The following is a 24,833-nucleotide window of genomic DNA, read 5'->3' on the forward strand; positions in this document are numbered from 1 at the left end:
TTGTTTAACACTTTATTGGTTACTACATGATTCCATGTGTTATTTCATAGTTTTGATGTCTTCACTATTATTTCACAATGTAGAAAATAGTAAAAATAAAGAAAAACCCTAGAATGAGTAGGTGTGTCCAAACATTTGACTGGTACTGTACTTCAAAATAATACATACTACTTTCATACGTTAACTGGCATTCTGAAGTCATCGCTGCTGTCTTGTCTGTATATATAGCAAAAAGTAGTTGATCAAAAACTACACATGAAAAAAACATCTAAAAAGTATGAAAATATCATTGGTCGTTACACAATATTGTTTCCAAATGGTCCTCATCATAGTTTCATCTTGTATCATAGCTACAGTGACTGCCAAAAAGCCCCAGTCGTACAGTGTGACTCCCATCATCTGCTTGTGAAGCAATCAATCAGTCACATTTTATGTGAAAATACTTAAATGTATTTTTCTTGCCAGCGAGCATGGTAGCCATTTTGTGCAACCAACCACACCAGAAATGGCCTCATAGACACTGGCGCAGCAGAAAGGCAGAACTCATGAAAATATCTTGTTTTCCTTGTAGACGTCTGATACAGTTGTGTAAACAGGTGACTAATCCAACGGTTGTGTCCCTCCTCAGCTGCCGGGGTCAACATGTGTTCCACCTCCATATTCACTAGGTAGAAAAAGGACCAAATAAGAAATGCTCATTTTCATTTTCCGTTGCAAAAAGTTTTGTGCCCTGATGAATACCTCCCTTGTCCGCGCTCAGATCTCAGTCAGTGTCAGCAGCATTTTCCCCCCCACCTCTTCCATGTTGATCTGGAAGGCATCCTCGTTGGAATAATGCTTGATGATGTTGTCGTCCATATGGACTAAAATCCTACAGGACAGGAGAGTTGATTTACTTATCTTCAGAGTGTTGTTTACTCTATAAACAAGTTACAGATTATTTACTTTGGGATGCATCCCAAATGGCACCCTTTTCCATAGTGCACTACTTTTGACCAGGGCCCATAGGGCTTTTTTTGCACTACATAGGAAATAGGGTGCAATTTGAGATGAACACTTTAATCCCAGTGACCTAGATCATAAGCAGTGATACCAGTCTTACCCTTTTTTGCACCTCTTGTAGACTTTCCCCATTTTTTCAAGCGGCAGCTCGTATTTATCGGTTACCTAGTGATGTGATGGGAAAAAAATGGGAAACCCCCTATGTGAACTGGGTGCAAACAGGCCTTAGACAATACAATACATTCCATTGAATGTCACTGTGGATGTCTGTGTGCATTCTCTGACAAGGGACTACTTCCTGACGGACACAAACAGGAAACAAATCCCTCTTCCTGTGACACTGGGTCTGTGTCCCAAATTACACCCAATTCCCCTTATAGTGCACTACTTTTGACCAGGGCCGAGGGTGCATTTTACACACACAGCTATATCTGCTTAGCTATTATTGAACTTTGCCTGTTGAAAATGTTATCCCGAGTTATGTACACACACTTAAGCATCAAAAAATACATTTTGAGCAAAATAGAACACAACAAATGTACTCACAGCCTCCAGTAGTCCTGCCAGAGTGGGCGTCTTCAGCATCAGAGCATCAAACACCTCCTCTGTCTCCTTACGGACATAAAGCAGCACTAGAGGAATGTAGTGCGAGGAAACAAACTATCAGATACCGCACCAAAATATACCACACCAACCCCCACAGCGTAGAGGAGAGGTAGTCAGATACCACACCAACCCCCACAGTTTAGAGGAGAGGTAGTCAGATACCACACCAACCCTCCACAGTTTAGAGGAGAGGTAGTCAGATACCACACCAACCCCCACAGTGTAGAGGAGAGGTAGTCAGATACCACACCAACCCCCACAGTGTAGAGGAGAGGTAGTCAGATACCACACCAACCCCCACAGTGTAGAGGAGAGGTAGTCAGATACCACACCAACCCCCACAGTTTAGAGGAGAGGTAGTCAGATACCACACCAACCCCCACAGTTTAGAGGAGAGGTAGTCAGATACCACACCAACCCCCACAGTTTAGAGGAGAGGTAGTCAGATACCACACCAACCCCCACAGTGTAGAGGAGAGGTAGTCAGATACCACACCAACCCCCACAGTTTAGGGGAGAGTTAAGATGTCCGCATGCATATCAAGAAGGTGATTAAACGGCATGATCATTACGTAGGTGCACCTTGTGCTGGGGACAATAAAAGGTCACTCTAAAATGTGCAGTTGTGTCACACAACACAATGCCACAGATGTCTCAAGTTTTGAGAGAGCGTGCAACTGGCATACTGACTGACGGAATGTCCACCAGAGCTATTGCCAGATAATTAAATGTTAATTTCTCTACCATAAGCCGCCTCCAACCTTGTTTTAGAGAATTTGGCGGTACGTCAAACCGGCCTCATAACCAAAGACCACGTGTATGGCGTCGTGTTCACGAGCAGTTTGCTGATGTCAACCTTGTGAACAGAGTGCCCCATGGTGGCGGCGGGGTTATGGTATGGGCAGACATAAACTACGAACAGACAACACGATTGCATTTTATCAATGGAAATTTGAATGCACAGAGATACCGTGACCAACCCCCACAGTTTAGGGGAGAGTTAAGATGTCCGCATGAATATCAAGAAGGTGATTAAACGGCATGATCATTACATACAGTTGAAGTCGGAAGTTTACATACACTTAGGTTGGAGTTATTAAAACTCGTTTTTCAACCACTCCACAAATTTCTTGTTAACAAACTATAGTTTTGGCAAGTCGGTTAGGACATCTACTTTGTGCATGACACAAGTCATTTTTCCAACAATTGTTTACAGACAGATTATTTCACTTATAATTCACTGTATCACAATTCCAGTGGGTCAGAAGTTTACATACACTAAGTTGACTGTGCCTTTAAACAGCTTGGAAAATTCCAGAAAATGATGTCATGGCTTTAGAAGCTTCTGTTAGGCTAAGTGACATCATTTGAGTCAATTGGAGGTGTACCTGTGGATGTATTCCAAGGCCTACCTTCAAACTCAGTGCCTCTTTGCTTGACATCATGGGAAAATCAAAAGAAATCAGCCAAGACTTCCACAAGTCTGGTTCATCCTTGGGAGCAATTTCCAAATGCCTGAAGGTACCACGTTCATCTGTACAAACAATAGTACGCAAGTATAAACACCATGGGACCACGCAGCCGTCATACCGCTCAGGAAGAAGACGTGTTCTGTCTCCTAGAGATGAACGTACTTTGGTGCGAAAAGTGCAAATCAATCCCAGAACAACAGCAAAGGACCTTGTGAAGATGCTGGAGGAAATCGGTACAAAAGTATCTATATCCACAGTAAAACGAGTCCTATATCGACAAAACCTGAAAGGCCGCTCAGCAAGGAAGAAGCCACTGCTCCAAAACCGCCATAAAAAAGCCAGACTACATTTTGCAACTGCACATGGGGTCAAAGATCATACTTTTTGGAGAAATGTCCTCTTGTCCGATGAAACAAAAATAGAACTGTTTGGCCATAATGACCATCGTTATGTTTGGAGGAAAAAGGGGGACGCTTGCAAGCCGAAGAACACCATCCCAACCGTGACGCACGGGGGTGGCAGCATCATGTTGTGGGGTTGCTTTGCTGCAGAAGGGACTGGTGCACTTCACAAAATAGATAGCATCATGAGGTAGGAAAATTATGTGGATATATTGAAGCAACATCTCAAGACATCAGTCAGGAAGTTAAAGCTTGGTCGCAAATGGGTCTTCCAAATGGACAATGACCCCAAGCATACTTCCAAAGTTGTGGCAAAATGGCTTAAGGACAACAAAGTCAAGGTATTGGAGTGGCCAACACAAGCCCTGACCTCAATCCTATAGAATATTTGTGGGCAGAACTGAGTAAGTGTGTGCGAGCAAGGAGGCCTACAAACCTGACTCAGTTACACCAGCTCTGTCAGGAGGAATGGGCTAAAATTCACCCAACTTATTGTGGGAAGCTTGTGGAAGGCTACCCAAAACGTTTGACCCAAGTTAAACAATTTAAAGGCAATGCTACCAAATACTAGTTGAGTGTATGTAAACTTCTGACCCACTGGGAATGTGATGAAAGAAATAAAAGCTGAAATAAATCATTCTCTCTACTATTATTCTGACATTTCACATTCTTAAAATAAAGTGGTGATCCTAACTGACCTAAAACAGGGATTTTTTACTTGGATTAAATGTAGGGAATTGTGAGAAACTGAGTTTAAATGTATTTGGCTAAGGTGTATGTAAACTTCTGACTTCAACTGTAGCTGCACCCTTTGCTGGGGACAATAAAAGGCCACTCTAAAATGTGCAGTTGTGTCACAACACAATGCCACAAATGTCTCAAGTTAAGGGAGCGTGCAAATGGCATGCTGAGTTTAGTAATGTCCACCAGAGCTGTTGCCAGATAATTGAATGATAATTTCTCTACTATAAGCTCTACCAATGTCGTTTTAGAGAATTTGGCAGTACGTCCATCCGGCCTCACAACCGCAGACAATGTGTAACCACACCAGCCCAGGACCTCCACATCTGGCTTCTTCACCTGCGGGATTGTCTGATAACAGCCACCCGGACAGATAATGAAACTGTGGGTTTGCACAACCAAAGAATTTCTGCACAAACTGTCAGAAACCGTCTCAGGGAAGCTCATCAAGTATGCACATGTCGTCCTCATCAGGGTCTTGACCTGACTGCAGTTGGGTGTTGTAACTGACTTCAGTGGGCAAATGTTCACCTTTGATGGCCACTGGCACGCTGGAGAAGTGTGGGTGAGCGGTTTGCTGATGTCAACGTTGTGAACAGAGTGCCCCATGGTGGCAGTGGGGTTATGGTATGGGCAGGCATAAACTACAGACAACAAACACAATTGAATTTTTTCGATGGCAATTTGAATGCTCAAAGATACTGAGATCCCGAGGCCCATTGTCGTGCCATTCATCCGCCGCCATCACCTCATGTTTCAGCATGATAATCCATAACCCCATATCACAAGGATCTGTAAGCAATTCCTGGAAGCTGAAAATGTTCCAGTTCTTCCATGGCCTGCATACTCACCAGACATGTCACCCATTGAGCATGTTTGGGATGCTCTGGATCACGTGTATGACAGCGTGTTCCAGCTCCCGCCAATATCCAGCAACTTCGCACAGTCATTGAAGAGGACTGGGACAACATTCCACAGGCTCAAATAAACAGCCTGATCAACTATATGCAAAGGAGATGTCGCGCTGCATGAGGCAAATGGTGGTCACACCAGATACTGACTGGTTTTCTGATCCACACCCCTACTTTTTTGTTGTTGAGGTATCTGTATTCCCAGTCGTGTGAAACCCCTATATTAGGGCCTAATGACTGATGTACTTATATGAACTGTAAATCAGTAAAATCTTAGAAATTATTGCATGTTGCATTTTATATTTTTGTTCATTGTAGTTAATGTAAAATTGGGCGACTAAGATCTCCTCGGCAAAAACGTAAAAATGTACGACAGATTTCTTGATTTATCTTAGATTTATCTTAGATTAATTCAAATACTACCACACCAACCCAGTCATACACTACCACACCAACCCAGTCAAATACTACCACACCAACCCAGTCAGATACTACCACACCAACCCAGTCAGATACTACCACACCAACCCAGTCATACTACCACACCAACCCAGTCATACACTACCACACCAACCCAGTCATACTACCACACCAACCCAGTCAGATACTACCACACCAACCCAGTCAGATACTACCACACCAACCCAGTCAGATACTACCACACCAACCCAGTCAGATACTACCACACCAACCCAGTCATACACTACCACACCAACCCAGTCAAATACTACCACACCAACCCAGTCAGATACTACCACACCAACCCAGTCATACACTACCACACCAACCCAGTCAGATACTACCACACCAACCCAGTCAGATACTACCACACCAACCCAGTCAGATACTACCACACCAACCCAGTCAGATACTACCACACCAACCCAGTCAGATACTACCACACCAACCCAGTCAGATACTACCACACCAACCCAGTCAAATACTACCACACCAACCCAGTCATACACTACCACACCAACCCAGTCAAATACTACCACACCAACCCAGTCAGATACTACCACACCAACCCAGTCAAATACTACCACACCAACCCAGTCAAATACTACCACACCAACCCAGTCAAATACTACCACACCAACCCAGTCATACACTACCACACCAACCCAGTCATACACTACCACACCAACCCAGTCATACTACCACACCAACCCAGTCAGATACTACCACACCAACCCAGTCAGATACTACCACACCAACCCAGTCAAATACTACCACACCAACCCAGTCAAATACTACCACACCAACCCAGTCATACATTACCACACCAACCCAGTCAAATACTACCACACCAACCCAGTCAAATACTACCACACCAACCCAGTCATACTACCACACCAACCCAGTCATACACTACCACACCAACCCAGTCATACTACCACACCAACCCAGTCAGATACTACCACACCAACCCAGTCAAATACTACCACACCAACCCAGTCAAATACTACCACACCAACCCAGTCATACACTACCACACCAACCCAGTCAGATACTACCACACCAACCCAGTCAAATACTACCACACCAACCCAGTCAGATACTACCACACCAACCCAGTCAAATACTACCACACCAACCCAGTCATACACTACCACACCAACCCAGTCATACACTACCACACCAACCCAGTCATACTACCACACCAACCCAGTCAGATACTACCACACCAACCCAGTCAGATACTACCACACCAACCCAGTCATACACTACCACACCAACCCAGTCATACACTACCACACCAACCCAGTCAAATACTACCACACCAACCCAGTCATACACTACCACACCAACCCAGTCATACACTACCACACCAACCCAGTCAAATACTACCACACCAACCCAGTCAGATACTACCACACCAACCCAGTCAGATACTACCACACCCATCCCCACAGTGTGAGGGAGAGGTGCCATAGACGGTGGTACATGAGAAACCAAAAGAGGGAGGAATCCACACAAAGGTGTTTTTTTAGACATGGGGTGTGAGACCGTTTCACACATTGACCTACTGTGTGAGTTTCTCTCTCAGTCAAGTCACTGAGTTATGATGTATTACAGTATTGCCCTAATATCCTGCTAGGTGACGTTTCCATGGTTTTAGTGTGTATTCACGCTGAAACAACTGCCACCCTCATCCGATATCATAAACATAGTAAAACTCAGTTAAGATGGACTGTGTCTGAAATAGTGCTCTATTCCCTATACAGTGCACTACTTTTGACCAGAATTCAGGACAGGAGGCCATTTCGGACACACCCCTGGACCCGTTAAAGGGCAATTCCACCACTTTACAACCTCATAAACTGAGAAAAGGCTGGGCCAGTGACTGACTGTAGTTGCTCTTTACTCTTTTCACGCTGGCGTCTTGGGAATTGGTAGTGAGCCTGGTCAGAAATAGACTAGTCTGAGACAGACCACGCCAAACAGCAAACAACCCCTAATCATTCTGAGAACAGCCACCACAAACACGTGAGTGAGAAAACCAATCCCGTTTGGACTACATGTCATGATCATATTCCACTTGGAAAAGAAACCGTGTGTGTTGTGCTTTCTGCATCTAAGGGGAGGGGAGGGCAGGGCTTTGGAAGCCACGTGGCCTGTGTTTACATGCATTCAGTCAGCTGAACTGCGTGGGAGCAGCCTGAGCAACAGCAGCCAGAGCAACAACCACAACTACAGTGCAGCCAGCCAGAGAGCATTTCTCTCTCTCTTGCTCTATAATTCTCTTTATCTCTGTATTATGCCTTCTCTTTACTGTCTCTAAACTGTATTTATTTCCCTTGAATACACACTGTCGGCAAACGTATCTCAATATAATGTACCTTTCTCTGGTCCGTCCCGCCTTGCTTTCTTGTGAGTAGCCAACTCAAAGTCCTCATCATAGTGGAGTAGTCTCTTCTGCCCCAAGCTGCAACCAGACAAACACAACACATATGACTATTTACATTTTAGTCATTAAGAAGATTACTTTTTACTATAATGACTATAGAAGACTATGAAAAATGCACATTGAGTGAATTAATCACTTATTATGGGTATCAAATTGTTTACATTTATAGGCACTTATAGAATATTTCACTAAATATTACAGAAAGTATATAATATAACAATTTTACTCACCTATCCTCACCGTCATTTGATAGGCTTGCCTGATAAAGGATGAAGAGAAAAATGAAATCAGTTGAGTGGGCTATTTGTTCAGTTGCTATTGTCCCAAGCAAACTACAGTCCAGTGAAACTCTGCAGTCTGTGTAGCACTAGCATCCCTATAGCACCTCACTTAGTGGTGATGTTTCTTTGTGTTCATGTCTCAACGTTTGTCTGACACATTAAAAAAAATATGACATTTTCTCTTATGTATTTAAAATGTACCTCACACAAGTTTAAAATCAAATAAAATGTTATTTGTCAAATGCTTCGTAACCAACTAACAGATTAACAAGGAAATGCTTACTTATGGGTCCATTTCCAACAATGCAGAGTTCAAGAAAAAAAACCGGAATAAAATAAGATAACATTTCAACTAAGTACTGTATGAAACTGAATCAGCAGTATTATGATGGGTTCCCATGCATGCAACCCAGTGGCGGTCAGTGCCATTTCAGATGAGGGAGGACCATTTGGTTTTCATGAGCATGGCCTTATATCTATTACAGCATATTGGATGATTGTCATTCATATTCCATTCGCCCAGTTAAATGTAACAGCGATAGGTTTAGGCTACTACATGATACTCACATTTTCCTTATACCCATCATGAGGTTGCTACAACCTAGCCTATGAATGAAAGTTTACAACGTAGGTGCACACAGGTCGAGAGACAAATTTGATGTGACAGACAGTGACACATGGACAGACAGTGACATTCAATACCACCTTGCACACTCTTGCCTGCATCTAGCTGATATAGGGTGTAATCATTAGTCCAACAGTTGCAAACGAGAGTTTCAATTGGACAAATTAAGGTATGTTTATCCCTGTTTTGTTCCGTTTGCTTCTATTTAAAGAAAACGTTTTTCAACAGAATCGGCGGAATGAATACACCCCTGATAACATTTAAACACAGTTCAGTTTCAGAGCAGCCACGTTGTATTCCTTCTCACATCTATGTGCTCTCCTCCTTTCACCTCTTCCCTTCGCTTGTGGACTTCAATGCACAACACATCAGCTGTATGTGACCAGGTGAAAAAAACATTTCCAAGCCAAACCGCTACACACAGCCTACATCGTTGTCACCATATTAGCTAAATTAACGTCATAGTCAGCATAGCTAATAGAACTAACACGTTAGTAAACCCGCTACAATCATGCAGTAACGTTACATTGTACAGTCAGTAAGCAGTTACACCGGCGGACCCGATGACAATAAATTAGTGAAACCAAAAGCTTACCTTGACTTGGAAGAGTTCCAGTGATGTGTTGGATAGACATAGCCAGCTAGCTAACATAGCATCACTTTTTTTGAGCCTATTGTTTGAGTAGGCTAAACTAGCAAGCTGGATCTCTCTCTATTTCTCTTGCTTCTCCTTAATTTAGGAAGAAATGAATTGTTCAAAACTATTAAACAATTTTTTTTCTCTCTTTGAGTCAACTACTCACCACATGTTATGCACTGCTAGCTAGCTGTAGCTTATGATTTCAGTACTAGATTAATTCTCTGATCCTTTGAATGGGTGGACAACATGTCAGTTCATGCTGCAAGAGCTGATAGGTTGGAGGACATCCTCCGGAAGTTGTCATAATTACTGTGTAAGTCTATGGAAGGGGGTGAGAACCATGAGTCTCCTAGGTTTTGTATTGAAGTCAATGTACCCAGAGGAGGACGGAAGCTAGCTTCCCTTTGGCTACACCATGGTGCTACCCCACAGAGTGCTGTTGAGGCTACTGTAGACCTTCATTGGAAAACAGTGTGTTTTAATCAATTATTTGGTGACGTGAATATATTTAATATAGTTTTAGCGAGGATAACTTTTTAAATTATTTAATATTTTTATGAAATTCACTGAGGAGGATGGTCCTCCCCTTCCTCCTCTGAGGAGCCTCCACTGATGCAACCAGGTGTCTATTTGTTATATCCTGGAAAATGTAGTTCGGTCCTACCAATGGCCAAAAACAAATGGTACCTAGAGACTGTCAGTTTGGCGATATGCTGCAGTGAAACATGGTTGCAATCCAGTTTCTTTCCTAAAGTTCCCAAGTTTTTCCAGAAATCCCAGTCGGAGGATTCCCTCCCTGCTTATTCCCTCTTGATTCCAGGAACCGTCCAACTGGTATTTCTAAAAAACCTGGGAACTTTGGGAAAGTTACTAGAGTTCTGCAACCCTAAACATAGGTATCGCTGGACTTACATGGTGGTGCTGGGTGCTGGGGAAGTGGACCTCTGGGATGAAGAGAACTGGCTGGGAGTCCATGTCACTCATGGCTTTGAACGATGTTATGGCCACATGCTTCAGCTGCAGAGGGTCTTCCACATCTGTGGCAGGACAGCAGGGGTAGGTAGAGGGTCGTCACTAGCTTCTATAGCCAAGTCATAGACCCCGCCCATTTCACAAATGTATCTTCTTAAAATTCAATTTTAAACCTAACCCTAACCACACTGCCAACCTTATGCCTAACCTTAAATTAAGCTAATTTCTGTAGCCAATTTTGACTTTGTGGCTGTGGAATCTGACTTTGTGGCTGTGGAATCTGACTTTGTGGCTGTGGAATCTGACTTTGTGGCTGTGGAATCTGACTTTGTGGCTGTGGAATCTGACTTTGTGGCTGTGGCTGTAGAGGCATTATCAAGTGCTTGTCAAACATTGAATGAGTGACTGATGTAGCAGGACTCAAATCATCATTAGAGTCGCATCATGCAGGGTTACAATGTACTAAAAATCAAAACGTATAGCTCAACGTTTGTAGAACAACTAAAGTTATATTAATAACTCTAAATGAAGCATATAGGAGTACCTATTTATTTGTTAACGCTCAACACAGAATAGCCGCATGTGTGCACTCCCTCAAATCGTTTGGAGAAAATATCCTTTCTATTTTATTCAGCTTTGTTCAATTGTATTCTTCATACTATAAAATAATACCACGGAATTCTAAGCAAATCTTGTCTGCTAAATGAACTAGTGTAGCCCACATCCATATGGCACAGCCAGATCAGGACCTAACATAAGGACAACTCAGAGTATGCTATTCTGTTCTTCTGAAATAGACTGCATTTTCTTCATATCATGCTTTTTTAGATCTGTCTAAAATAAATACTGGATATATTGTGAAGGTGTCGGCTTTATTACATGGATTTATTAGACTTTTTAAAATGTAGATGTTCCAAAGGTCTGCATCAGTGGCTTGTTGGCTTTGTGTGGAAGCAAGAAGATGCTAAATGTGTTTATGTTAATTAACGGTCAATTACCGTGAGACGACGGTTATTTGCTTGACAACCACCAGCTGACGAAATGTAGTTCCTCTCAAGTTAATTTTTTTCTACCTATGGTGTTTTGCCTTGATACTGTTGCCCTGGCTTAATTTTTCGGGGTTAGTTGTGGAGAGGCTTTTGTGAAGCACACTGGCACGCTGATATTTTTGGGTGGGGTGATTGATGAACTGATTGGTTGTTTCAGGTGATGTACTCACAGGCTGCGGTTGTCTCCTGTCTCTTTCCCTTCCTGCAAGGCTTCTTCCTTTCCTCATCTCGGATCTTCCTCTCAGCACCTTTGTCACAGAACACCTTAATCATGCAGTAGGCTCTGTGCACTAGCTTGTGACCATGGCTCCCAAAGCTGTAGGTGTCAATCTGAAGGTTGAGAGGAAGGCCCCTCACTCCCTTCTGAGGGGAGAAGTCTGTACTTAGACAGTTCACAGACACAAACACCTGAGGGGGCAGCGATAAAGGCACATGAGAATTTAAATTCAAAAAACTTTATTGTCCATCCAATTTATGTTAGACAGAAAATGTTCTATGGCATGAGGCTTATATGCAACACATGAAAAGCATTGCATAAAAGCACCAATAATGCCATAACAATACACAACAAATAGAGTCATAATAAACAGAAAATGTCAAATGAACTCGGAGGTCATCCAAATCAGAATCCAAATCGGAATTACGAGTTGGAAACTCGGACATCATGTTAGAGCTCCGACGTGAAGATCACTGACATCACCGATTTTTGCCAGACTGAGGCCGTTTTTTTCCTAGTTCCCAGTTGTCTTGAATGCACTATATTTCCATATGACATTTCTTTCATGCAGGTAGAAAAAAATCAAGGTACAAAATTGTAGTCTCTACATACAAAGTGTGGTCCTGGGTAGTTTCAGACAAAGTATTGTGTATGATTGATTTAGTTGTGTATGTTTCCCCCAGCTGGTGACTGTTTGTAACTACATTTGTTTTGTTTTACAAAACATTGTCAGAAATCTATCTCAAATCTGGTATGGTAAAGTTGCCCCTAGACGCTGATCTTGTGTCAGTTCAGAATTTCCCCCACTATTGGTTAAGGTTAAGATTGGGGGAGGGGAGAGGAGAGGAAGCTGATCCTAGATGTGTACCTAGGGGAAACTTCACCCCCAGAGCCCTAAATCTTCACTCAAAGATTTCTGCTGCCACTATAATGATATTGGCATTTCTTACCCGTGGCTCGTCCTTCGTGTCCCATGTGAAAGAGATGGCATTGTAGGCGATCTCCTCAATATTGGCGATCGTATTGAATCGCTCTTTATAGTCAGCTGGGATGAACAAACAGGGAAGACAACAGTACTGTTTACACACTCACAATTCATGTTTACATACTGATTTTGAGGACGTGTGTGTGTGTGTGTGTGTGTGTGTGTGTGTGTGTGTGTGTGTGTGTGTGTGTGTGTGTGTGTGTGTGTGTGTGACCCCTCACCAATATCAATGCACCGCTGCTTGGCTGTGTGCTGTCTGCTGTGCCAGTACTTCCAGTATTTGAGCTGATCCTCTGTGAGCTTCTCCTCTCCAAACACAAGCATCACCACACTCTGAAATATACAGTCAGTTCTACATTACAAACACACACCACCAACACCTAAAACACAAACACACACCACCAACACCTAAAACACAACATTTACAGCGAAATACTTATACTCTATTCCAAAAACTGTACCCAGAGGACAAGAAAGAGGGGTCGACCCAGAAACACTTGGTAGTCAGTCAGAGATGACTGAGAGCAGCCTCAACTGGTGAAACCTGGACAAACTTGACCCGAACCGAGTGAGGAAATTCGTCAATGGCCTTAAGTCAAGTAAGGCCTTCCCAAAACACATTTGGCAAACCTAGAGACACAGTAGATAGAATAGGGGACACAGAGAGATGGGAACACAGAGAGACGGGGACACAGAGAGGGACAGAGAGAGACTAGAAGATAAGAAAACAAATAAAAGAGATAGATTAGAGAAGCTCATACCCTGACTTCTCCACTGAGATGAGGTGGGAGCGGGTTGCCCCCTAGTTCTCTCAAGGTGATGGGGTAGAACTGGGCCTTGTTCAGGTAGCTCATCTGGCCACTGCTGCTCTTGGTCCAGAGGGACTGGGGAGCCTCCAGCATGTACTCAAAGTGTTGACTGAGAGAGAGAGAGAGAGAGAGAGAGGGGGAGAGAATATTCGTTGGGCCAGTAACGAAAGGTCGCTGGTTCCAAAACCTAATCTAGCACAACTGATTCTAATAATTAGCTGGTTGATAAACTGAATCAGGTTAGTTACAACTGGGGTTGGAGAGAAAACCAACAGGAGGGTAGTTCTCCAGGAACAGGGTTGTAGAGCCCTGTGGTAGACCATCACTGTACCATCTAAACCGCTGTGAAATGTCTTCAAAAAACAAAAATATTGTATTTTCAGCTGTTTGAAGCTGGTGTACAAAACCGAACATAAAAGATGCAAAAAACTTAAGGGGAAGCATAGAAATCGCCCATATAGAACAGATCTACCACTTCTTAGACTTGCTTTCAATTAGTGAGAGGTCTATAACTCACATGTCTATGTGAATTTGGTCGGGTCACCCAAAAAGTGACATATTGCAGCTTTGTATTAAGGTTAGACTTAAGATAAGGTTTGATTAGAGATAGTTTCAGTGAGGTTAAGGTGTTTTCTGCTGGTTCAATATACCCTGACAATTAAAAAAAAAAACACACTGAGTGACTGTCCCTATCCCATTTTGACTGAGAACGTTACCTTGCTGTGGAGCTGTAGTAAGGGTATCCACCGGGAGGGATGGAGGTCATACGTAGCTGAACCTCCTCAGAGAGAGGGAAGACCTGTGGGTCACAACAACACAATCCAGGGGAACATCAGTACCATGAAAATAGGTAATGTCCCAAATGGCCCCCTATTCCCTTTATAGTGCACTATTCCCCCCCCCTTCCTTAGGAATGTAGTGAAGTAAAATTAAAAGTAGTAAAAAATATAAATAGTAAAGTAAAGTACAGATATCCCCAAAAAAACAACTTAAGTAGTACTTCAAAGTATTTTTTACACCACTGCATATTACACTACAACCCGTAGATCAATGGAAATATGGATGATGCCTCATTGGCTCCATATACCATCATTTCTGGACTATTGAGCGCACCTGAATATAAGCCGCACCCACTGAATTTAATTTTTTATTTTATTTTTAACATAAATAAGCCGCACATGTCTATAAGCCGCAGGTGCCTACCGGTACATTGAAACAAATTAACTTCACACAGGCTTTAACGAAACACGGCTTGTAACAAAAATAAATAGGCTTTAATGAAACACAGCTTGTAACAAAAAAATTAAAATTAGCAGTAAGCTTTAGTTGTCTTTTTGCACTGAGTCAATTCCTCACGCTGCTGTTTCCAACGTCTTATCATCGACTCATTAAGACCAAGCTCCCGTGCAGCAGCTCTATTTCCTTTTCCAACAGCCAGATCAATCGCCTTCAACTTGAAAGCTGCATCATATGCATTTCTCCGTGTCTTTGCCATGATGAGGGTGACAAAATGACTACCGTAATCAGAATGATGGGAAGTTTGAGAGCGCTCGATTTAATCTAAACAGTAAACAAAAAAGTTGTTTGACCTTAACCCGTTCGGTAATTTCATTGGTCTAATGAAAGCTTCATGCCGGCAAAAAACTGAGCACGTCACAGAATGTGTTTTTTTGGAGAAAAAAAAATTGAAAGCGGGAAAAATCCATATATTAGCCGCGTCATTGTTTAAGCCGCGAGGTTCAAAGCGTGAGAAAAAAGTTGCGGCTTATAGTCCGGAAATTACGGTAGCTAAGTGAATAGGCTGTCTCACAGGCTTGCTACTTTTACTTTCAATGAAGCCTGGGTGTAAGTAGCACAGCTCCATGAGGGGTTCGTGCTGCTCAGTGTAAAATTATGCTCTCGTTCTATCTGGTTCTCTAGTAAAAGTATGAGAACCTACCTCATTGGAGCTGTCCTTGTAGGACTTTGCGTAGGTGGAGTCAGGAGTGAGGCTCTGGGCTCTGGGGCTGTACTGGCTGAGGTTGAGCTGGCGACTGAAGGCCATGCCATCCGACTGGGAACTGTGGGGACCAGGGGGGGTGCAAACGGGGAAGGAGTGCAGGGCCTGGGTCCCCTCTGGGCTGAGGGAGTAGGGGGGAGGGCTGGAGGTGGTGGAGATGCAGACTATGGAGTTTAAGGCTGGGTAGAGAGCCTGGGTTTTGTCCCCCCGGCTGGGTTGGCTGCTGCCCTGGGCCGCGGTGTTGCGATGGACGGTCCTCAGAGTTGTCATGGCCAGGGGAGAATCTTGGAGTGGCACCACAAAGTTCCTGAGAAGGAGATGATCAGAGTAAAGGTCATCTCAGAACACAGCTTTCTTTACTTCAACACACTTTTTCTCAATTTACCGTAAATAAAAAGTAAACTATGCCAAGTCAAAACTGAATAAAAACATAATAACTAAGGAGATTCATTACATTTTGTTTGGATCAGCATCGCCCACAATAACTTCTGTTTTGGGTTGTCCAGTCGTTCGCTTGTCTTGTGGCACCTAGAAAAGTAGTATAATACATTGTCACACCTATATACATTTATGGCAGTACTTAAAATATCTTTATATTATAGTAGCTATGTAGTAGTAGTAGTAGTAGTAGTATAGTAGCTATGTAGTAGTATAGTAGCTATGTAGTAGTAGTATAGTAGTAGCTATGTAGTAGTAGTAGGTATGTAGTTGTAGTAGCTATGTGGTAGTAGTAGGTATGTAGTAGTAGTAGTAGTAGGTATAGTAATAGCTATGTAGTAGTAGTATAGTAGTAGCTATGTAGTAGTAGTAGTAGCTATGTAGTAGTAGTAGCTATGTAGTAGTAGTAGGTATGTTGTAGTAGTAGTATAGAAGTAGCTATGTAGTAGTAGTAGTATAGTAGCTATGTAGTAGTATAGTATGTACAGTTGAAGTCGGAAGTTTACATAAACCTTAGCCAAATACATTTAAACTTAGTTTTTCACAATTCCTGACATTTAATCAGAGTAAAAATTCCCTGTCTTAGGTCAGTTAGGATCACCACTTTATTTTAAGAATTTGAAATGTCAGAATAATAGTAGAGAATGATTTATTTCAGCTTTTATTTCTTTCATCACATTCCCAGTGGGTCAGAAGTTTACATACACTCAACTAGTATTTGGTAGCATTGCTTTTACATTGTTTAACTTGGGTCAAACGTTTCGGGTAGCCTTCCACAAGCTTCCCACAATAAGTTGGGTGAATTTTGGCCCATTCCTCCTGACAGAGCTGGTGTAACTGAGTCAGGTTTGTAGGCCTCCTTGCTCGCACACACTTTTTCAGTTCTGCCAACAAATTGTCTATATGATTGAGGTCAGGGCTTTGTGATGGCCACTCCAATACCTTGACTTTGTTGTCCTTAAGCCATTTTGCCACAACTTTGGAAGTATGCTTGGGGTCATTGTCCATTTGGAAGACCCATTTGCGACCAAGCTTTAACTTCCTGACTGATGTCCTGAGATGTTGCTTCAATATATCCACATAATTTTCCTTCCACATAATGCTAGCTATTTTGTGAAGTGCACCAGTCCCTCCTGCAGCAAAGCACCCCACAACATGATGCTGCAACCCCCGTGCTACACTGTTGGGATGGTGACCTTCGGCTTACAAGCCTCCCCCTTTTTCCTCCAAACATAACGATGGTCATTATGGCCAAACAGTTCTATTTTTGTTTCATCAGACCAGAGGACATTTCTCCAAAAAGTACGATCTTTGTCCCCATGAGCAGTGGCTTCTTCCTTGCTGAGCGGCCTTTCAGGTTATGTCGATATAGGACTCGTTTTACTGTGGATATAGATACTTTTGTACCCGTTTCCTCCAGCATCTTCACAAGGTCCTTTGCTGTTGTTCTGGGATTGATTTGCACTTTTCGCAGTACGTTCATCTCTAGGAGACAGAACACGTCTCCTTCCTGGGTGGTATGACGGCTGCGTGGTCCCATGGTGTTTATACTTGCGTACTATTGTTTGTACAGATGAATGTGGTACCTTCAGGCGTTTGGAAATTGCTCCCAAGGATGAACCAGACTTGTGGAGGTCTACAATTATTTTTCTGAGATCTTGGCTGATTTCTTTTGATTTTCCCATGATGTCAAGCAAAGAGGCACTGACTTTGAAGGTAGGCCTTGAAATACATCCACAGGTACACCTCCAATTGACTCAAATGATGTCAATTAGCCTATCAGAAGCTTCTAAAGCCATGACATAATTTTCTGGAATTTTCCAAGCTGTTTAAAGGCACAGTCAACTTAGTGTATGTAAACTTCTGACACACTGGAATTGTGATACAGTGAATTATAAGGGAAATAATCTGTCTATAAACAATTGTTAGAAAAATGACTTGTGTTATGCACAAAGTAGATGTCCTAACCAACTTGACAAAACTATAGTTTGTTAACAATAAATTTGTGGTGTGATTGAAAAACGAGTTTTAATGACTCCAACCTAAGTGTATGTAAACTTCTGACTTCAACTGTATGTAGTAGTAAGTATATATGAGGTACCTTATAGTAGTTGTAGAGGAGAGCATTGGCACTGTCCTCATCTCCGTTGATGTGCATCATGGCCTTGGAGGCGGCGGTCAGGGGGTTCCCTAGGAAGACCCTCCAGTCCTCGTCATCCTCCGTGAGCGCCTGCCGCCGACCACCGCTGTATGACGCCTCATTCTGGAACACCAGAACACCTCTCTTTCTGCACAGTGAGACAGTCCGACATTAAGTTCCGATTCAGAACTCCCCTCTTTCTGCACAGTAGGGCATCCAACATAAAGTTCGAACCCTGCTAATTGTAATAATGTAAACTGGTAGCTAAGGAGATAAGTGAACAAATATTGACTTCAGTCTATTCAAACCCGAACGAAATATGTGTGTAAGGGATGTGGGTTATAGTAGTTGTTGTGAGTAAAAAATGTTTGATAGAATGAGCTGAAAGATCTATCTATACCAGAGGGTATAACACGGAGGAACACTCTGCATCTCTGTTATTATGCCCAATAATAGTCCTAACCTCTTCAATGTACACAGATAGAACAAGTCCCATAGAGTGAACAGGAGGAAATATAAGCGTTAATGCCAACCGCAGCATGAAAAATGCCGACCGCGCCGCAGTGATCTCTGTCCGGACCCGCATGTCCCGCGGGCATCCCGTGGGAATGCAGCCATCTAACGTCAAGCCATCTAAGTGGCCAGATCTCTGATCCTGCTCTACCAGCAAGACCGGTCTTCATCGCGCTGACTGTCATTACAAATTACTTCCATTGTTTTGTTTATATACAAGAAGACATTACTTTTGTAAAAACATTGCACATTTTAATTGTGTGCCAGCGTGTCTGTGTGTGTAGCACACATAGTCTGCCCGAGAAATTCAATGCACAATCATATAGTGACACTAATTAATTGAATAAGTTTCCTTAGACAGTTTGCCAACTAAAACTACCATTCTTAAAACTAGGCGACATGGAAAGTCAAGGAAGTTCAGCAATCCCCTAATAACTGTGATAATTCAATATAAAATGTATCCTTTGTCATCTAAAAGCTGCAGCGCGTTATTGCGGACCTGTGTATGCCTACAAGTGTACATATAGCCTACACCAAAGACAACTGGACCGTGTACTTACTTTGCAAGCTCCTGTGTCATTTCCCGCTCTCGGACTGGACTTTCAAGTTGTAACGGTAAATTCCGATCCGTCCAATATAAAAAAAAAAACACGAGATGCTGGTAGGTAAACTTATGTCAACCTTGTCCTTCAGAACTAGTTTAGTCGGCTTTTCTCGATCTAAGAGCTGGAGCCGGAGTTTTGACTGCTATAGGCCACGAGATTGGCTTGCTGTGACACATAATGGGCGGGTTTCAGTTACATTATCATAGGCCTAGGGAAAATAGTGCCTTCAGAAAGTATTCATACTTATTCCACATTTAGTTGTTACATCCTAAATTCAAAATGGATGAAATATTTTTTTTTAAATCTCACTTGTCTTCACACAATACCCCATAATGACAACGTGAAAACATGTTTTAGAAAATATTTGAAAATGATTTGAAAATGAAATACCGAAATATCTTATTTACATAAGTATTCCAAACCTTTGCTATGTCACTCCAAATTGAGCTCAGGTGCATCCAATTTCCTTTGATCATCTTTGAGATGTCACTACAAAAATGATTAGAGTCCATCCAGGGCAAATTCAATATTTTGGACATGATTTAGAAAGAAACACCTGTCTATATAAGATCCTACAGTAAAAAGTGTATGTCAGAGCTGAAACTACTGTATACCATGAAGTCCAAGGAACTGTCTGTAGATTTCCGTAATGGAATTGTGATTAGACATATTTGGGGAAGGGTATAAAACAATTTCTAGAGCGTTGAAAGTTTCCAAGAGCAGTGGTCTCTATCATTGGGAAATTGAAAAAAAATATGGAACTACCTAGATTGTGCCTAGAGCTGGTTGTCCGACTAAACTGAGCAACCTTGGTCAGGGAGGTGAACAAGAACCCAATGACCACTTGGACAAAACTACAGAGTTCCTTGGCTGAGATAGAAGAACATGCCAGAAGGACAACAGTCTCTGCAGCACTTCCCCAATCTGGGCTTTATGGGAGAATGGCCATTTGGAATCCACTCCTGAGAAAAAGGTACATGACAGCACGTATGGGCTTTGCAAAAAGGCACGTGAAAAACTTGGCGCAAAAGGCAAAATATTCTGTCTGATGAGACAAAAATGTAACTCTTTGGCCTGAATGCAAAGCGCTATATCTGGAGAAAACCAGGCACAGCTCATCACCCATCTAACGCCATCCCTACCAAATTCTTTCTACATGAATCTTCAACACAGGAACGATACCAAAAACTATTTGCAGAAACTCGTTACTAAAGATGAAGTCACCTATGACTCTCCAAATTATATTTAAAAAAGGAAGCTAAATACTTTAAGCAGATGTTTTATTTTCAGTCTCCTCCTCACTCTATGAATGATGATTACTGTAAGGAATTCTTTCCAAATAATACAAAATTGAAAATGAACAAATTCACAAAAATATCAATGCGAAGGCCAATGAATGGAATAACTTTGAGGCTGTTAAATCATTTCAATCTGGAAAAACCCCAGGGCTTGATTGCATACCTGTAGAGGTATATCAAGCCCTTTTTTATGTACTCAAAGCTCCATTAGTGGCTTGTTTTAACAACTCAGATAAAAAATGGCCTGTCAGGTACTCAGCAGGAAGGTCTGTTTTCACTATAACTAAAACAATACCCAGATGACAAATATAAAGATCCAGTCCATCTAAATAACTGGAGGCCTCTTGCACTTCAATGTTGTGAATGCAAAACTACAGCCAAAATGCATCGCACACAGAATTAAAAATGTTTTACCAGGTATTGTTCATCCTGATCAGACAGGCTTTATTGAGTGTATGAACAATGCTCCATCACCTATTCTGCCTTCCTCGTGATGATTTAGTTGATAAATGTAATAGCAAATTAAGGGCAACCATTGATGCCATAGCTCCAGTAAAGTTGAAAAGGACCACATCCAAACGGAGAGGCCCTTGGATGAGTGAGGAAACTAATCAATTCAAGAAAAATAGCAGAAAGGCAGAGCGGAAGTAGAGAAAGTCAAAGTTGCAGGTCCATTATGATATTCTGAGAAAGCAACTTGGCATATATAACAAGGCAATTAGAAATGCCAGACGGGCTCATTTCTCTAACTTGATCACTAATAATCAGAATAATTCGAGAGTGCTCTTCTCGACCATTGATGGCCTAATAAATCCTACCCCCTCAAACCTATGTGAACTTTCCTCCACATCTAAATGTGATGAGTTTGCAGCATATTTCAGAGATAAGATAACATTAGGCTGGGTATCAGTCAAGCAAAACCTGATGAGAGGTTTGATATGTGCCCTAGCCTACCACGCAAAGGCACTATGGATTTTCCCTGGTTGACACAGACATGTTCAGGAAAGTGATATCACATCTTAAGTCTTCTACCTGCCTTATCGACCCTAACCCCACCACCTTCTTCAAAACTGTTTAATTGCATATCTGAAGAAGTGCAAGCTATTGTTAATCAGTCCCTGTTCAGAAGGCACTTTCCCCACTGCGCTAAAAACTGCTATGGTGAAACCCCTTCTGAAGAAAAGTAATCTAGATTCTTCAGCTCTTAGCAACTTCCATTCTTAAGCAAAATTCTGGAGAAATTGATTTTCAAACAGCAAAATAATTTTTGGGGAAAAAATCCAATCAGCCTTAGTTAAAGTGGTAAATGACCTTAGAGCCAACACAGATGCCAAACAGCTCTCTGTCCTTGTACTCTTTGATTTAAGTGCTGCTCAACACTGATGACCATGATGTCCTTCTGGACAGACTGGAGAGGTGGGTTGGCCTTTCCAGTCCAGTTCAAAATTGGTTTAGGACCTATTTAACCGGTCTAGAGGTTTTTTGTCACCCTTGGTGAACATAACTCAGAGAGAATACACATCACATGTGGCGTTCCACAAGGTTCGTTTTTGGGTCCGTTACTGTTCAGTTTATATATGTTAAATCAAATGTATTTATATAGCCCTTCTTACATCAGCTGATATCTCAAAGTGCTGTACAGAAACCCAGCCTAAAACCCCAAACAGAAAGTAATGCAGGTGTAGAAGCACGGTGGCTAGGAAAAACTCCCTAGAAAGGCCAAAACCTAGGAAGAAACCTAGAGAGAATCAGGCTATGAGAGGTGGCCAGTCCTCTTCTGGCTGTGCCAGGTGGAGATTATAACAGAACATGGCCAAGATGTTCAAATGTTCATAAATGACCAGCATGGTCAAATAATAATAATCACAGTAGTTGTCGAGGGTGCAACAAGTCAGCACCTCAAGAGTAAATGTCAGTTTGCTTTTCATAGCCGATCATTGTGTCTCTACCGCTCCTGCTGTCTCTAGAGAGTTGAAAACAGCAGGTCTGGGACAGGTAGCACGTCCGGTGAACAGGTCAGGGTTCCATAGCCGCAGGCAGAACAGTTAAAAATGGAGCAGCAGCACGGCCAAGTGGACTGGGGACAGCAAGGAGTCATCATGCCAGGTAGTCCTGAGGTATGGTCCTAGGGCTCAGGTCCTCCGAGAGAGAGAAAGAAAGAAAGAAAGAAAGAGAGAATTAGAGAGAGCATACTTAAATTCACACAGGACACCGGATAAGACAGGAGAAATACTCCAGATAAAACAGACTGACCCTAGCCCTCCGACACAAACTACTGCAGCATAAATACTGGAGGCTGAGACAGGAGGGGTCAGGAGACACTGTGGCCCCATCCGATGATACCCCCGGACAGGGCCAAACAGGCAGGATATAACCCCACCCACTTTGCCAAAGCACAGCCCCCACACCACTGGAGGGATACCATGGCAGCGTTATACCCCTTGGCAGCGTTATCAGAAAGCACAGCATTGATTTTCACTGCTACGCAGACGATACACAACTTTACATTTCTGTGTCACTTGGATGTGTGCTTGAATGGCTAACAACTTCCTCCAGCTAAATCAAAACAAGACCGAGGTGCTTATTGTTGGAGCCAAAGCACAGAGAGTGAATCTGGCTGCACATTTTAATTCAAGGGCAATAAAGATAAAACACCAGGTAAAAAACCCAGGTGTTATTTTAGATTCTGAACTCGAATCACACATTAGTGACCAAAATACCTTTTTACCACTTGAGGAACATTACCAAGGTGTGGCCATTTCTCTCCCAGGTTGATACAGAGATACTCATCTATGCTTTTATTACAAGCAGGCTTGACTACTGTAATGCTCTCCTGTCTGGTCTACCCAAGAAAGCCATTGGTCAACTGCAAAACATACAGAATGTTGCAGCATGGGTACTGACCAAGACCAGACGGAGAGCACACATTACACCAGTTTTAAGATCTCTGCACTGGCTGCCTGTGAGTTTTATAATTAATTTCAAGATTCTTCTATTGGTTTTTAAATAAATCCACAATTGTGAACCCCAATACATGTCAGACATGTTTTTTAGTTATGTACTTAGTAAGTCCTCTGGCACTGGCATTTTAACTATCCCAAAGCCTAGGACCAAGACGAATGGAGAGGCAGCTGTTAGTTACTATGCCCCCAGCCTCTGGAATAGCCTGCCAGAGAACCTGAGAGGGGCCAAGAGGCATGGAGAGGCAGCTGTTAGTTACTATGCCCCCAGCCTCTGGAATAGCCTGCCAGAGAACCTGAGGGGGGCCAAAACTGTGGACATACAGTATTTCAAAGAGATCTTTAAACACATATTTTTAGCTTTGCTTTTCAGTCATTCAGTTTTTATTGTTATTCTTTTGTTTGTTGTGTAGTAAATGTATCCCTTTCTGTGAGCTTGTGTGGCCTATCACTTCGCGGCTGAGCCTTTGTTGCTCCTAGACGTTTCCACTTCACAATAACTGCACTTAGAGTTGACCGGGGCAGCTCTAGCAGGGCAGAAATTTGACGAACTGACTTTTTGGAAAGGTGGCATCATATGACGGTGCCACGTTGAAAGTCACTGAGCTCTTCAGTAAGGCCAATCTACTGCCAATGTTTGTCTATGGAGATTGCATGGCGGTGTACTCGATTTGATACATCTGTCAGCAACAGGTGTGGCTGAAATAGCCAAATCCACTCATTTGAATGGGTGTCCACATACTTTTGTATATATAGTGTATGTCTTACATAGAACTATCGGAAATGCATGGGAAGGTCTGCTCAAGCAAAGATTATAACCAATTGATTACAGCACTACCCCAAAAATGGAGGCGGCAGGTGGCAGCGGGTTGAGGTAGGGAACTGGTCTGTCTGTCCAATATAAAGGATTAAAACTGGCAGAGGAATAAAAACAGCATAAATAGGAAAATATACCAGTTTAATTTGAGGACCAGGATGTTGACAGCTGCGCCACGTAGATTGCAAAATAGCTGGGAAGAGATTTTTGATGTATCGATTCCATGGCATAGGGTGTATGAGCTGATATGTAAAACGAGCAAGATTCGACACTTTGTGCTTTTCAGCTATAATTATTGTACAAAATTCTTTCCACCAACAAAATGTTGAATATATGGGGCATACAACCATCACAGCTCTGCAGATTTTGTTGTGAGGATACAGAATCAATAGTATTGCCCTCAGGTAGCCTGCTTCTGGTCTCAGGTTCAGGAATGGCTGA

General features: G+C 42.5%; 1 protein-coding gene across 5 annotated transcripts; it reads right to left on the reverse strand.

The window, feature by feature from the left end:
- Nucleotides 1-264: 264 nt before the first annotated feature.
- LOC115174978 (grainyhead-like protein 1 homolog) lies at nucleotides 265-19,492 on the reverse strand. Of its 5 annotated transcripts, none has more exons than XM_029734063.1 (16): nucleotides 18,733-18,868; nucleotides 18,161-18,347; nucleotides 16,076-16,149; nucleotides 15,562-15,928; nucleotides 14,339-14,421; nucleotides 13,575-13,731; nucleotides 13,035-13,146; nucleotides 12,779-12,873; nucleotides 11,782-12,019; nucleotides 10,503-10,627; nucleotides 8,275-8,303; nucleotides 7,977-8,062; nucleotides 1,549-1,634; nucleotides 1,103-1,167; nucleotides 796-871; nucleotides 265-664 (listed from the first exon to the last, which is right to left on the reverse strand). In XM_029734063.1, exons 1-16 carry the CDS (start codon nucleotides 18,783-18,785, stop codon nucleotides 662-664), a joined length of 1,836 nt encoding a protein of 611 aa, XP_029589923.1. In that variant the 5' UTR covers nucleotides 18,786-18,868; the 3' UTR covers nucleotides 265-661. The 5 variants fall into 5 exon arrangements, with proteins under 5 accessions (XP_029589923.1, XP_029589921.1, XP_029589922.1 ...); XM_029734061.1 differs by having other exon boundaries at nucleotides 742-871; nucleotides 18,733-18,866; XM_029734062.1 differs by lacking the exon at nucleotides 18,733-18,868 and adding an exon at nucleotides 19,273-19,492 and having other exon boundaries at nucleotides 560-871.
- Between the last annotated feature and the right edge of the window lie 5,341 nt (nucleotides 19,493-24,833).

Source organism: Salmo trutta, chromosome 35 (genome assembly GCF_901001165.1).
Source record: "Salmo trutta chromosome 35, fSalTru1.1, whole genome shotgun sequence".
Taxonomy (NCBI): Eukaryota; Metazoa; Chordata; class Actinopteri; order Salmoniformes; family Salmonidae; genus Salmo; species Salmo trutta.

Bases quoted from the DNA above. Each gene is read 5' to 3' on its own strand.
- LOC115174978 (XM_029734061.1), bottom strand. From the start codon at position 18,785: ATGCGGGTCCGGACAGAGATCACTGCGGCGCGGTCGGCATTTTTCATG. The intron at 18,348-18,732 runs GTTGGCATTAAC...CTCACTGTGCAG, and splicing joins TCGGCATTTTTCATGCTGCG to AAAGAGAGGTGTTCTGGTGT. The intron at 14,422-15,561 runs GTAGGTTCTCAT...TGTGACCCACAG, and splicing joins ACAAGGACAGCTCCAATGAG to GTCTTCCCTCTCTCTGAGGA.